This window comes from Prunus persica, chromosome G1 (genome assembly GCF_000346465.2).
Source record: "Prunus persica cultivar Lovell chromosome G1, Prunus_persica_NCBIv2, whole genome shotgun sequence".
Classification (NCBI taxonomy): Eukaryota; Viridiplantae; Streptophyta; class Magnoliopsida; order Rosales; family Rosaceae; genus Prunus; species Prunus persica.
The window spans coordinates 16,906,054-16,922,701 of NC_034009.1; the positions used below are offsets into that span (position 1 = coordinate 16,906,054).

At 34.9% G+C, this 16,648-nt stretch overlaps 1 protein-coding gene across 1 annotated transcript; it reads right to left on the bottom strand.

The window, feature by feature from the left end:
• Positions 266 to 4,769, bottom strand: LOC18789782 (COP9 signalosome complex subunit 8). The gene is made up of 5 exons (XM_007223433.2): positions 4,619 to 4,769; positions 4,441 to 4,520; positions 3,954 to 4,135; positions 1,574 to 1,681; positions 266 to 687 (listed from the first exon to the last, which is right to left on the bottom strand). Exons 1-5 carry the CDS (start codon positions 4,742 to 4,744, stop codon positions 548 to 550), a joined length of 636 nt encoding a protein of 211 aa, XP_007223495.2. The 5' UTR covers positions 4,745 to 4,769; the 3' UTR covers positions 266 to 547.

Consider the following 16,648-nt stretch of genomic DNA (forward strand, 5'->3'; position numbering starts at 1 on the left):
AAAATAAATAAGGGCAAATTTGTCCATTTTGGCTTCTTTTAAAATTTTTCTCTCTCCTTTGGGCTTTTCTAAAGTCTCCCAATTTTTTAAAAGATTACATGACAATGGTAATGCATACATCGCAATTTCCTCCTCAAAGAGTTAGCCATCCAGTACCAATCCCAGGTATCCGAGTAATCGGTGAACTCAGTCTCCGTCGTGCAAAATAAAAGATAACATGTCTAAAAAGTAGTAAATTTGAGGGCAGGTGTGAAAGCATACTACATGAAAACAAGGCAATTAGAAGAACAAATCTTTACTTGCTAAAACAGGTTTCCTCCCCTCTAGACTACAAAAGACTTGAACTTGTAAGAGATGCATGCAATCAGGGTTTGGCTACACAAAGATAACATGATGATGTTCTCAACTTGTTTGTGCAATTTACCTTTTCGGAACCCTTAGTGTTGCATAAATACAAAATCTGAGATCCAGTTTACTCTTCTAAACATGATCTAAGTATGCAGCTGACTGAAAAGACAATTCACAGCTCAGGTTCTTAAAAGCTACTTCAATGCTCTAGATGGAATACATATTCTGTCAAGTTCTGCAATTTACTGGCATCCAGTTTCTGCTCTGTAACAATGGGCTGCTTCTTCACGGTAAGCATTTGAGAAGCAGGGTCCACAGCCCAACCTTGCTGTTGTACAACTGCATATGACAACCAAATCTCAAGAATTTGCAACATAAATGATAACAGGCCTAAAAGCATAAGTACGCAATTAATGGAAAAAATAATAAAATATTATTTTCTTTTTTATTAAGGAAATACGTCATTATTGATGACAAGCAGCGTCGTCATCAAGTCCAGTCATCGAAGACTTGGTAACCTTCAAAGCAAAAAAAACTGTTTTATAAAGGGAATATAAGAAAAGGCAATGAAAAAATGTAGTTAATCAAGGTTCCTGAAGTTCTCCCAGATTTTACATCCAAATTCTCCGAAATATAGGCAGGTACACCTTTCTTCTTATATTTTAATTGGACCAACAGTATGAACAGAACACCCAAATCCACCATAACATAGACATTTACTTGCCACTCTAATATGACAGCTAGGGCTCATTCAAGACAATATGATTAGGTAGGAACAAAATTACACCAAAGCCAACTCTGCCGCTGCCTTTAATCTTTTTCCAATCATCCATTGACGCTTCTTAGTGACTTTTCAACTGGTTTATCATACTTGATAATAAATTCCTATGTTTGTAAATCTAAAAAATTACCCCTCCTAAAGCAGTGGAGCCTTTTTACAGAGAATCTACTTATTCAGGACGAATATACTTCAAAAAGGCCATACCTCCAACTGTAACATGGTTAATTTCCCAATGATACACATCTACTATCTTTTCTCATAGACAAAAAAGATTTTGGTTTTTTGATTTTTTTTGGCAATTCCCTATCTTCTTAATGTGCAGAGGAACAAAATAGGTTACTATCGGGGCAAAGCATTAAGATTTTTGTTTTTCATTTTTTCAGAAAAGAAACTTAACCCCCAGAGCAATTTGGAACATATACAATAGTGAAAACAGAAGCTTACAAGTTGTGGCATCATCCTCGCTCATTCCAAGGAAGAGAGCTGTGTCTTGGATGCTTATTGTAGAATAGGCAGACTGCAGGAGCTGAAACATATTCTTTGTGTAAAGATCTGCAAGAAGTTCAGAAGACAATTAATGATGGCAAGAAGTGCATAAAACATAAGAATTAGTACTCTAAAAGCTCCCTTAAACACCAGAAAAAGAAGGAAACAGAGTTATTTGAGTGTTGATCCCCTAATCAACAATTATCACAAAACTATAGAGATGTTTATATTTTCAATTCAGCTAAAGTTTCAAGTGTAGATTATGTTATGCAAATCATCCACATAGAACTTATAAGCATGACATGATATATTGAACTGGACAATTGGGTCCAGATTGGAAAGTGCTTAGACATATTTCTCCACTGAAACAAGAGTAAATACTGTCACTTCCCACTGCTAGATCAATAAAGGAACTGTATAAAGACACAATGAAATAAACCTCATCCTGACTGTCCGATGGCTTGAACAGCTAAATCATCATCCCAGAGACATAATAAAAAAAAAATACTAAAGACAGCATGAAGGTCTTCATCTTGGAAGATAGCACTTTATTAAGCATCAACAACGTTGTGCTTTGGAAAGAACCTTACAGAAGGAACTAGAACAGGCAACAATGATATCACCTAACTAATTCTAGTAACATTGAAGACATGAAAGGCTTGGCATATGACAATTCAATTAACGAAGTGCTAGATAATGGATAAAAGGAACTCTTAGTGAGTTGAAAAATATAGAGAGAAGTTTGTAAATAAACACCTCTCAGTAGACAATCACTAACATACTTATACTTTTTATGTGCAATCAGGAGACCATCCCCTTAATTGTGCAAGGTTAGCCAAACAGAAGATAATCCAATCTTGGCCACACCAGCTTTCAATATGTATAAAAGTTGAAAGATAAGACAGACAACCAATGATATTTGAAGTCAGACTATGGGCTTGGGTGGTACAATTTATTAAACTATGATTCCTACCAAAGAACCACACGACAGGATACCAAAAAAGTAAGACTAAAGCAGTGAAGCCCTTACACAAACCAACAGAAACGCACCATTCAGTAGACTTTTCTATCTCCTGTTAAATAGCACAATCAAACACTAATTATTGTCTTTGAAATCTTTAATTTGACAACTTGTGTCTTAAGTCAGATTGCGCTTGTTCTTTAGTATTTCCTTCTTAGAATCATTATATGCAACGACCAATACGTTCACAACAACTGAAGGGTTCAGTTCGCTGAGAAATCGGCTCAGTTCCGTTGGTTTCGTGGTGAAACCGGGACGAATAAAGGGAAAAAAAAGCAGAAAAGAGGAGGGGGGGGGGGGGGGGGAGAGAGAGAGAGGCGGCGGCGGCAGAGACAGAGAGAGAGAAAGAGTAACAAAGAATACAGAGAGTGACAGAGAAAAGAGAGCGACGGAGAGGAGAGAGACAGCAGGGAAAAGATAGGGAAAGAAGTTACCGCCTTGTTCTTGAATGATTTTTGATTGGGGGACTGGGAATAAATCATTAAAACTAAATGGCCATCCAATCAAAATCAAATTCCTGTATTTGAGAGCATGACAGCCAGATATGTTAAGTCCTTGGATAGGATTAAAGTATCTCCCCAACCCCCCACAAAGCAGAGAGGCACAGTACTACTAAATTTCCAGTATTATAACTGGCACATAGACACGACAGTATTATGACTGGCATGGTCCTCAACTGTGTGCACCTAAAATTTCAAGATTTCCCTTCTAATCTAGCTTTAAAGTTTCCTACTACTTATCCTCAAGCTTTCTTCAACAGGGCACACATTGTAAAAAGATTAAAGAAAAAGTGACCCTCTTCTAATGGAGGTGAACCTAAAGCTCATAACTCATATATCAATTTACAGTATGATAGACTTTTAGGAGCTCTTGACCTTAATGAATAAATGTTGAGCCTCGCTCCTTCTCAACAAATCCTTGGACCGTCTACAAATACTTGGGCATGATAGGTATTGACATATTCCAACTTTGTAAAGCTTGCAAAAACATGCTAGCTATAAATCGGCTTATTAAACCCACTTTAGCGGACTAGCCCTACGCTTTTTTTTTAGTACTTCCAAGATAAATGAAATAAATAAACAAATTTAGAACATTGTGAATTGCATAGGCGTAAAAGGCTCATGTTTAATGTTAAGTAATGTTTACCAATGATCTACGGTGTACTTTCTATAACAATCTATTCTTCAGCATTCTTTGACCATTGAACAATATCACTCTTTTGACTGGAGTGGATATATTTTTCATAAATCTAAAAAACATATTATCATACATGTACAAAACATAGACAATACTGTTTTGTGATCTAGACAAACTTGCCTGAAAAGGCTGCAACAAGACCTTGAGCTTCCTGACTCCAATCATACCCACGAATAGCTTCATACACACCCCCATAGTCTCGCATCCACAACTTCTGGCCAATTTTCCAAGCAGCAATGACTTCTGGATTGCCCTCTTTGAGAGTGGCAGGCATTGATTTCCAAAGAAACCGCATACTATTACTGCATATTTACCACCCGACAGATCAAATTCTAAATAAATGTAGAACAAAAATAACGAAATCAGATTTAACACAGGATGCCCCAAATAGCAAAACAACATTAACAATAAAATGCAAAATTGCAGTAGAAAATCTCATCAAAACCCAGAATGGCAAAGCAATATTTTACTCTTCAAACCATCATCAGGAAAAAATATAGCAGATTAAGCTAAAATAGAGGTATAGGGTTGGGGAGCAAGAAGAATTAAAAAAGAGTAAATCATAATATTTAAAATGAAACAAAAATAGAAAGGAAAAAAAACACACATATCACCAGCGTAAATGTGACCGAGAAGATGAATGGCGTAGGGCCAGTCGTCCTGAAAAGCAACGCCCTCGGCTGCGACCTGTACGATCAGAGAGAGAGACAGAGACAGATAAGCGAGTGAGAATATAAACAGAAAATTTTGAACTTTTTCTTTATGGATTGAAACCCAAATCAAACCTGAAGCATGTGCTCGTCACAGATATCGGCGACCTTTTCATACGATTTGGAGGTCAAGGCCTCTGATAGGAGAGAGAAATCCATGGCTGCTTTGTTTGCTCTCTGTATTTTGTTGCTGTGTAGCATAAAGTTCAAAATTTATGAATGATAAATTTAGAGATTTTCTATTTAAACTCTGTAATTCTTCACCTCAATACTTAAATTTAGAGATTTTATTATTATTTTTTTTTACATGTCAACTTTTTATTTATTTGTAGTGATATTACATTTCAAGTTTAAGTAATCAAGATAACATCTTATCTTTATTTTGATTACTATTTATACAAATATATCTCCCATTCATTTACAATTTTATGTGCATAAAGTAGAAAAATATAAATATAAACATAAACGTTATTTCAACAAATAATTTACAATCAAAGAACATGGATTTTATCAAGTTAATTTTTAGTTTAAATATTATATATACAAGTTGATTTTACCAAAAGAAACATTTGAATTGATTAAAGGTAAAATAAATACAAGTTGTAACAAATATAAAGTATTAGGTCATACAGATTGACATAAATAAAGTTACAAAGTATTAGATTTTCACAAGTTAGCAATTGCCTTTGATACAAAAAAGAATGCTTTACCATCAATTGCCGAATCGATACTTATCAACTGTCAGATCGATACCCATCAATTGCCTATTTTTCTTTTACTCAGCGTCGTCAAGTTGGCAATCAACAAGCATATAATACGTAATTACCATTCCAATTTGCGAAAACCGACTACTTGATTGGCGATTTCAAAACTCATGGTTTTACAAAATCAGGGATAAACTTTACAATGTTTGGGAACACTCATGTCCCAAACGATGTAACATGAATCTGTAAGGTTGTAAACCCTTGTTTTTACAAGAAGAAGAAGCAATTTTACTTATTCAAGGTCCAACAATTCTTGAATATTGTAATTTAGATCTTTTTCATTGTAAATTAGGCTATTACAATATTATCGACCAAAGTGGACCTTAACGTTGTAATAACAATGTCAAAGCTTGCAAATTCGACCCTGATTCTTCTAATCTACAAGATTATGGATAAACGTTACAATGTTATGAAATGCTGATGTGCCCAACACTATAATATGAGTCCTTGATATTGTAAACTCATGTTTTTACAATATTAGGGATACACTTTACAAGTTTATGGAATTCTCGTGTCCAAAACTGTGTAACATGAGTCCTTACATAGTAAACCTTGATTTTTACAAGAATAAGAACTCAATTTTACTTCTTCAAGAACCACCCTTACCTTAATATTGTAATTGAGATATTTTTCATTGTAAATTAAGCTATTACAATATTGTGGCTTAATGTTGTAATCACGATGTAAAATCTCGTAAATTTGAACCCAAATATTGTATTCTACAAGATTAAGGATCTACTTTACAATGGTACGGAACTTTCATGTGCCAAACATTGTAACATAAGTCATTAATGTTATACACCCATGTTATTACAAGATTACAGATGCAATTTATAATGTTATGGATGTCTCATGTCCCAAACACTATAATATGATTGCTTAATGGTGTAAACCCTTGTTTTTACAAGATTAGAGATAACATTTACAATGTTATGGAACTCTCAAGTCCCAAATACTGTAGCATGAGTGTTTAATATTGTAAATTCTAGTTTTTACAAGAATAGGGAATAATTTTACTTATTTAAGGTCCACCAAACAAAAATATTGTAATTGAGATCATTTTAATTGTAAATTAGGCTATTACAATATTATAGATTCAAGTAAATCTTAATGTTGTAATCAATGTGCAAAAACGCGTAAATTCGAACCCAAATATTGTAATCTACAAGATTAAGGATAGCCATTATAATGTTATGGAATAGTTATGTGCAAACACTGTAATATGAATCCTTAATGTTGTAAACTCCTCCTATTACAAGATTATAGATACAATTTACAATCTTTTGGACATCAATGTTCCATAAATTGATATAGTGTATCCATATACTTGTAATATCGTAATTTACATCCGAAAAGGATCTCAATTACAAAGTTATGGCAAGAGTGGACCTTGGAGATGAATTTGGTCTTTATTTTGGTAAACACATCACAACATTAAGGATTCGTATTAAAATAATTTGGATGTAATAAACTTGTAAAATGGATTCTTAAGTTTGTAAATTACAACATTTGGGTACACATTTACGAGACTGTGCACCTATGTTACAGCATTAAGGTCCACAATAATCCTTAATATTTTAGTACCCTAATTTACAAAGAAAAGGACCCTTAGTACAATGCTAAAGTAAGTATTGAAGGAGTATAAATGGATCCTTAGGCTTGTAAACACAAGGGTTTACAAAATTAAGGATCATTGTTATACTATTATAGAAAAAGGTGTTCCATAATATTCTAAACCGTATCCTTAAGTTTATAAATTACAACATTTGGGTTAGCATTTACAAGAGTGTGTACCTCTGTTACAACTTTAAGGTCCACCCTAATCCTTAATATTGCAATACGCTAATTTACGAAGGAAAGGACCCCTAGTACAATGTTAAGGTAAGTGGACCTTGAAGAAATAAAATTGGGCATTTATCCTTATAAACACAAAGGCTTACAACATTAAGGACTACTATTACACTATTATGGACAAAGGCGTTCTATAATTTTGTATTCCGAGATTTGGCAATGATATGTGTATATATATTAATAATATTTCCCTTAGGTTTTGTGTGATTAGAATGGTTAAGTACAATAAAATCCATTGTTTTACTTTTAGGTACTTATTGCTTTTGCTGTCAAATCACCGATCATACCCTTACATACATGGTTACCAGACACTCATGGAGATGTGCATTACAGTACTTGTATGCTTTTAGCCGGAATCTTATTAAAAATGGGAGCATATGGATTGGTTCGGATCAATAATGGAAAAAGAGAAATATCAAATGGGAGAGGTCGTTTGGAAATTACCAATGAGGCATTTGATTTTTGCAAATTGGAATCGCAATTAACGAGTGTTTGTTTTTCAATTACCAACTTGACATAATTGTGCTGTAGCAAAATTAAGGCATTAAATATAAAATCTCCAAGATACACCCTTACCTTAACATGTAAATAAAAAAATTCTTTCAATAACAATAAAAAATTAATTCTGATGGGTAATTTTACAAGGATAAAATAAAAATAAACATGCTCCGATTGTCTCCAATATGAACACGAATGAAGTATGTACAAAATTTAACTTCTATTAGGGGATGCTACAATCCAAAACAATGTATAATTACAAAATACCAAAGCCTTCATGTTCTAGGTAATATGCAATTGGCAAACCGGGTGAAATGAAATGGACCTTGCACTGCGACGTTTGTGCAACAAGTAACCTAGCAGATGCACTTCTAGGAGTGTGACTTTCTCTTTTTCCTCATTTTCTACCCTACTTGCTTTCATATCTCATGATTTTCTTTTGTGGAGTCTGTTGCTTTGGGTTGTAAAATTTGATGTAAATATGGATCAATTTTCCCATCTTCGGCCATTTGTGTATATATATACATCCATATACACCTCTGGGTTGGAGTGTTTTCCGATTACTAGGGATGTAAAAATAGGATACACTTTCTTTTGCATCCCAACAATATAGATGCTCTAACAAACTAAGTTAGTATTTTAGCAACTTCCACATGAAGCCTTTGCTTGTTATATTAAAAAATTTGAAATGTAATACAATGATTACTTGAAAAAATCCAAAACTAGTAATTAATAAAGGGATAAAACAGAGTGTAAGTTTCAAAAGTTGGGTTAAATACAACTGTAAAATGCAACAAGTTTTCCACTTCGATTTTTCGATAAAAGATGACGTGGAAATAGTTGTCAGTGTCATTATTTACGACGTATATGTTAATAGAGTAGACGTTGAAAAACTAAACAACGTCGGTAACAAATATATGAGAGTCGTATTACAAAATTTATACGTCCTATTTTCAGAAACAAACAACGACGATAAATATTAGACGTTGTTAAATAAAACAACGTCGGAAAAAAATAAAAACAGACGTGTTTAGTCTGCTAAAGTTCTAGAAAATAGTCGAGGATGAGAATAGACGACCAACTCAAAAAAATCACCGTCGTTAAAAACGAAAAATATGACACATATTAAAAGAACAAGGCAGCAAGATATACATACAACGACGACAACTAAAATACTACGCCGTTAAATATAATTTACCCGACAAGAAAAAATATGACGTCTTTAAATACATGAGAAGACGACGTTATTGAAATCTACTACGTCTCTTATTTACAAAAAACCGTCGTGAAATAAATTTTCCACTTCGATTTTTCTAAAAAGGATGACGTGGAAATAGTTGTCAGTGTCATTATTTACGACGTATACATTTATATAGTCGACGTTGTATTTATATGTATTCATTACTCACGACGCACTTAATAATATAGACGACGTTGAACTTCTAAACAACGTCGGTTCCAAATAAATGAGAGCCGTATTACAGAACATATAGACGGCGTAGATTATGATGTGAGCCGTATTACAAATAACGTCGTTTAATTGTTATTAAATGGCGGTTATAATGAACTTCCGTCGGAATTCATTTCGTTCCTCTTCGTTTATAAAAGAACTTACGACGTGGAAAATGTATGATGACGTCGTATTTTTTAACGTTCAGATTATATATCTCGTTTTTTAGACGTCGGTATTATGGGATTGGAGTCGTGTTATTCTGAATTACATGGCGGTTCTTAATCCTTCACCGACGTGATATCCTGAATAATTGCTTCACAATAGCGTCGTGGTTCTTCATTGTTACGTTGCTTTAAGACGTCGGTAAATATGCTGAATAACTGATTCACAATAACGTCGTGTTTTATTTGAACGTAGAAAGTGAAGAAATCGCATTACAATATATTACAAAATTAATGTCATACACTGCCAATTACATAAGCATCATTCAATCCATATATCTTCACACCCATCTCGAATATTTTGACCGCCTAACTCACCTACCAGTTCATCAAATGTGTCAACATTTGGCATCCCTCTAGTAAATGGCTCACACTCAATTATCACATCACCTAAGACTTCATCACCAATAACATCATTATATTCTCTATTAGGCATTGATAACACTACCGACCAACCACGATGCATCGGGTCGTCAACAAAAAATATTTGTTTGACTTGAGAAGCCAAAACAAATTGGTCATTCCTATGTCCAATTTTACTCAAATCTACAAGGGTAAATCCAAGTTCGTCGACTACAAGACCAGAACTATCTATCCAATCACACCTAAAGACTGGGATTGTAAACTTTTGGTAGTCAAGGTCCCAAATTTCTTGAATGACACCATAGAAACCCATATTTGAGAGAATTGGGTTTTTATCCTTGGCACTAGCAACTTGCATGGTATGTGCAAGTAAATAAACTCCACTATTTTGAGTTGTCCGCACATCATCTTGTGCCTTGATATTGAATTTAATACCTTTAATAAGATAGCTCCTATATAATGGCACTGACATGTTTGGACCAGCTGCTAGCCACCTTAAATTTTCTGATACGCCATGATTGTCTTCCTCAACTTCACTTTGAACCTGCAAATTAATCATATCTTAATTCATCCTAACATATAAATAAGAAGAAAATTAAAAGAGAAATATGTTATTCAACAATATATACCTTGAAGCGTAGCCATTGAATGAAAGTGCTATTGTGCTTATCCTGCAGCCACTTTGTTCTCTTTCTAAATTTTGGATAAGCAGTCTTGATGTGAATCATATGTTGCCTACATGACACGAAAAATTCAAGCATTACGGTCCTAAATATAGAAGATAAACATAAGAAATAATTTAAAATGGAAACTTAAAGAATAAAGCTCATACGTACTCGATATAAGGTAGGAGTTCCTCCGTATTCTCCAAGACATATAGATGTGCTTGATTCAACAGGTCCTGATCAACTACGCTCACTGTGCAACCTGATAATGGCTTTGAAAGTCCCATCTTTTGGCTTGAAGGCACTCCAACTGTACTAACATCAGATAAATGCTGAGTACAACACTCTACCGCTTCTTCAGCTATATACCGCTCAGCAATGCAACCTTCGGGACGAGTACGATTCTGAACATACCCCTTCAGCACTTTCATATATCTTTCAAACGGATACATCCACTTAAAATATACTGGCCCACATAGACGAACTTCTCTGACAAGATGTACTACTAGATGAACCATGATATCAAAGAATGAAGGGGGAAAGTACTTCTCAAGCAAACACAGAGTAACTACTACATCTTCTTCCAACTTATCTAGCTTGGAAACATCAACAGTCTTTGCACATATAGCATTGAAGAAGAAGCACAAACGAGTTATTGCATACCTTGCAGGCTTCTCCAAAACAGAACGAATTGCCACAGGGAGCAATTGTTGCATTAAGGTATGACAATCATGTGATTTAAGGCCAAGAAGTCTTGAATCTTGTAAAGATACAAGATTTTTAATATTTGAAGAATAACCTTCAGGGACCTTCATACCATAGAAAGAATTGCAAACCTCTCTCTTATCTGCTCTTGACAAATTCCAAGGCCCAGGAGGCAAACGAGTACGTCTTTCTCCATACTCGGGTTGCAAATCAGTTTTGACCCCCATGTTCAATAAATCTAATCGAGCAGCAATCCCATCTTTATTTTTTTCAGGGATCTCCAGCAATGTACCAATAATACTATCGCAAACATTCTTCTCAATGTGCATAACATCTAGGGCATGCCTCACAGGAAGGTATTTCCAATACTCGAGATCAAAGAATATTGATTTCTTCTTCCAACAAACTCTGTCACCATTTTCAACCATATGCAGCACTTCTTCTCCGGTTAATGGCTCGGGAGGTATGCCATATTCAGGTTTCCCATTAAAAGTTGCACGTTGCCTCCTATATGGATGATTGATTGGTAACCATTTTCTATGCCCAATGTAACAAATTTTGTGGCCATTTTTCAACCTGTGACTAGGTGTATCATCGCCGCATATTGGACAAGCTTTATATCCTTTAACAACACAACCAGATAAGTTTCCATAGGCGGGAAAATCATTAATTGTCCACATTAATGCAGCTCTGAGTGTAAAGTATTCTCCATTATGTGCATCATACACTCCTCTAATCCCATCCCACAAAGATTTTAAATCATCAATCAAAGGCTCCAAGTAGACGTCTATATCATTTCCGGGTTGTTTAGGACCGGAAATCAATAAGGTTAACATCATGAACTTTCGTTTCATGCACAGCCATGGAGGGAGATTATATGTAACTAAGATAACCGGCCAACAACTATATCTGCTACTTAGAGAACTGTAGGGATTGAATCCATCAGATGAAAGAGCCAATCTCAAGTTTCTCGGCTCATTACCAAACTCAGGCCATTTATCATCAAGAAGTTTCCAAGACGGGGAATCCGCCGGATGAGACATCTGACCGTCAATTGATTTTCTAGCAGCATGCCAAGTCAAACTCTTAGCTGTCTCATGTGATTGAAACATCCTTTTAAACCTTGGAATTGGAGGAAAATACCACACCACCTTCGCTGGCACACCCTCTTTCAAGATTGAATCTTTGCCTTCCTTCCACCTTGAGATACCACAAGTAGGACAATTAGTTGAATTGTCATACTCCTTCCTATACAAGATGCAATCATTGGGGCATGCGTGCATTTTCTCATAACTCAGCCCCAATGCACACAAAGTCTTTTTAGCCTCATACATAGAGGTTGGTATTGTATTTCCTTCTGGAAGCAAATCGCCTTGAAGTATCAATAATTCTGTAAAACAGACATCACTCATCCCATGTTTTGCCTTCAAATTATACAACTTCACTAATGCCGATAACTTCGTGTACTTTCTACAACCAGGGTACACTGGTTGATCTCCATCCCCAATCACATTGGCAAACTCATACGGATCGGAACCAAAATCATTATCATCCATATCAATTTCTTCAGACACAAAACTGTACCTACTATGGCCATCATCTTCTTCAATATTTCTACTAGCATTAGTAGTTGCTTCCCAAGGTTCTCCGTGAAATGTCCAATTCTTATAGCTTTGGTCAATTCCATTAAAGTATAAGTGATCCCTTATAATTCCAACCCCAAACAACTTCAAATTAACACATTTAACACATGGACAACGGATATGTGTTGTAGTTAGAAGATTTTCTACAGCAAAGTTCAAAAATGCTTCCACCCCAAACTCATATGCCTTCGATCTTCTATCCGAGTGCATCCATGACTTATCCATCTCCGACACTATAACCTATTATCTATAATAAAGTGAAAATACAGGCAATGACCATCACTATAGCAGATTATACAAAGATCTAATAGCAAGTAATACACAACAGAGACGACGGGTTTTAAACAAAAACAGACGTATTTGGCATATATAGACGATGGATTTTCAACAGACGTCGTCTAATATAAGTAATACAAACGACGGTTTATGAAAACACCGTCGTGTATAATTAATACAACGACGGTTTTTTCATAAACCGTCGTGTAATCGTCGTCGTATGCCTAAGAAGGCGTCGTGTCTCAGTTTATTTTCAAGAACCCAAAACCCATTAAGAACACAACATATATATGAAACCAAGCAAGAAAACAACATATACATGAAACCAAGCATGAAAAAAATAAATCCATTCCCAATTCAACATAACATAGGGTGATTAAAAGATCCGACAAAATTAAATCCATTCCCAATTCAACATAATAGATAATGTAATCCATGAACCCATTAAACAGAAAATCCATGAACCCATACTTATAAGCACAATATTAACAGATCGCAAAGCATATACCTAAAACCCTTTAACAAAACAACTTAATATCATTCAATGAATTTACAAGGGGAAGATAGGGTTTGTACTTACAGGTTGGACGAGCTCACAGATTCGACGGAGCAGAAGTGACAGAGCGACTTTTAATTAGAGCAACTTTTAATTAGAGCAGAAGTGAGAGAGCGAAATGTTATGTTGCACGAAATCTGAAAATTTTAGGGTTCAGGGTTAGAAGAATAAGAATAAGAGCCAAATATAAAAAAATTTAGGACGCGCGAAAATTTTTAGAGCGCGCGCTCTTTAAAACGTCGAAAGAAAAATCATGGCGAAAGTTCTACAAGAACCGACGTAAATGTAATATTCCACGACGGAAACACTGAACGTAACGCCGTTTATTTTGACGCTTCATTTTTCGGATTAATTTTAAATTTATTTTCAATATTTTGATATAAAGACGACTGAAAAACCACGTCGGGGTTAAGAAATTGAAAACGTTGTAAATAATAATACACGACTTACATATTAAAATGACGTCGTTTAACGCAGAAACCATGTCGGATAATTTACTGGACGACGTAACATATGTATTCCACGACTCAACCACCGTCGTTAACAATTAATACCCTAAACCCTTAAAACTAAATTATATAATTTTAAAAATTAAATTTATAAAAGGGTTTATGGTTTTACAGCCTAATATATACCCTAGACTACCCAAAAATTATACTTTAAAAATAAACCCCAATAAATAACAACCCTAATCTCTAAACCCTAGACTCTAAACCCTAAACCATAAAACTAGAAGTGATTTTATGACTCATCAAAACAATTTTGTTTTGGATGTTCATTTTAAATTTTTGTTATTCAAAATGAATTTTTTCAAGCTTTAGGGGGAAGAAAATATATCAATGACTTCATAGGAGTTGACTTTGCATTTTTCTGATTTATTTTAAATTTATTTTGAATATTTTGATATAAAAATAATAAAATATTCTTATCACAACAACAAACCACGTCGGTGTTAATAAATTGTAGAAGTTGTAAATTGTAAGAGACGACTAAGTTGTTAAAATGACGTCGTTTAAATGAGAAACGATGGCGGATATTTAACTATCCGACGTAAAATATATATTCCTCGACTTAACCGCTGTCGTTACAAAGTACTACCCTAAACCCTTAAGAAATTGAAGACGTTGTAAACCATAAACGACTCCATTGTTCAAAGAACGTCGTCTAAATATCCTTTTACGTCGGATTTGTTTAAAACGAAACCACAAAAAACGACGGCTTTTGACTTTATTACGTCGTTGGAAAATTATTACACGTCGGTAACGCATTTTGTATGTTTGTTTTTGTTTTTACTTTAAGAAAACCTCAACAAATTTTTACATTATATATTATAGACAAAATTTGTACATTATACATAAATATCAAGTGTTCAATAATTCCCCTATTTAAGTTGAAGGCAAACAAACTCTGCCCATTCATTCCGGACTTCATCAATTGCTTCTTGGGGGTATGGCTCTTCCTGTTTTCCCTTCGCATACTGCATAAAAACAATGACTATTAGGGTTTATAAATAAAAGGAAATTCAATCACAGACGACCATAACCGACGTAGTATATCTATTCAACGACGGTAATTTTACATGACCGTCGTTGATAATACAAAAAACGACGTAAAATGTTTGAAGGTTATTTCTTCTTACCTTCTTCTCAAACCCCAAGGAAGGATCCATGATGATGTCCTTCATGAAGCGCATCACGTAATACCCGCATTCGACATTGCTGGGTTGCTTTGGTGTGCCTGACAGAGTTTTCCAAATGACTGCCTTACGGCCTGATCTGGCTATGTGGGAATTATAAATTTTTATGGCACTGTTCACGATGTTTTTGGCCTCTTCATCGACCACACGATATCCTGGCAGAGGATCCAGAAAATAGACTGTTTCCCTCTTTGCTCTTACAATCAGCAAGATCCAATGACGGCTGCACAAAATTAATATAAAAACGACGGTTATTTACAAAAACGACGTATTATAATATTTCACACGACGAAATAAAGTAGCAATCGACGACATTATATATTTATCACGACGATAAATAACTACCGACGTGGTTAGTCGTTTCAAACGACTCAATAAAATAAAACACCGACGTGGTTAGTTTATACGCTGTCATTTATTGAAAATCATAAAAACAAAATCCTGTTAAGGAGACTAACCCTGGATTGTAAGGCATCAGGAAAATCTGTTCACCGTCAGTCTTCTGAAGTCGTGATGCTACCATTCGTGATCTGTCAGCTATTGTGCCAGAGCTGGCACTAACTGTAGCAGGGTCGATAAAGCCAACCATTGTGCACATATTTGCTTGTTTTAAAACATCGTGTAAGTACCTAAATATATAAAATAATATAAACAAGTCAGCGCAAAAAAAACACACGACGGTTATGTATAACAAAACGACGTATTATAAGGTTTCACACGACGTACTGAAATAGACAACGACGTTATAATAAATTTATCACGACGGTACATACTAACGACGTGGTTAGATAGTTAAGACGACGCAATAAATAAACCAACGACGTATTATTTTAGAATGACAAACCTCATATATACAGCAATGACTGTAGCTCCTATTTCCTCCATGCCTGCAAATTGTGTAATATCTTCAGGCAGGAGGAAGGTATCGCGCTCTAGACCGAAGACCTCCTTATCAATTGTAAAGTGCAGGGTCTTATCCTGAGGCACGAGTGTCGTTTCCACATAACGACAAAGGGTTTGTAAAGAAGATGGCGCCTCCATATTTGAATAATCAACAACTTTAGTAACCTGTTTAAAGAAATAAAAAAAATGACGTGGTAATTCAATAAAAACGACGGTTTAAGGAATAAAACGTCGTCTGAAAACAATTTAAACGACGGTGAAACAACCGTCGTGGTGAATTATTTATTACGTCTTAGAAAACAATTCCGCCGTCTAAGTTGTAAACAAACGACGGTTTAAAGAAAAATATCGACGTCTGGAATTTTGAAAAACAAATAAAAAAGGCAAAGTTATGTGAACATACCTGGTCGTCATCTTCTTTCTGCTTTTCATCTTGTTTTTCTTCTTTATTCTCTTCATCTATGACGTCGGGAATGATTAACTCCGTCGTCTAAAAACCACAAAGTTTTAA

Coding starts and splice junctions, on each gene's coding strand:
- LOC18789782 (XM_007223433.2), bottom strand. CDS start 4,744: ATGCTACACAGCAACAAAATACAGAGAGCAAACAAAGCAGCCATGGAT. Junction 4,521..4,618: donor GTGACGAGCACATGCTTCAG/GTTTGATTTGGG, acceptor CTGATCGTACAG/GTCGCAGCCGAGGGCGTTGC. Junction 1,682..3,953: donor TCTTGTTGCAGCCTTTTCAG/GCAAGTTTGTCT, acceptor AACTTCTTGCAG/ATCTTTACACAAAGAATATG.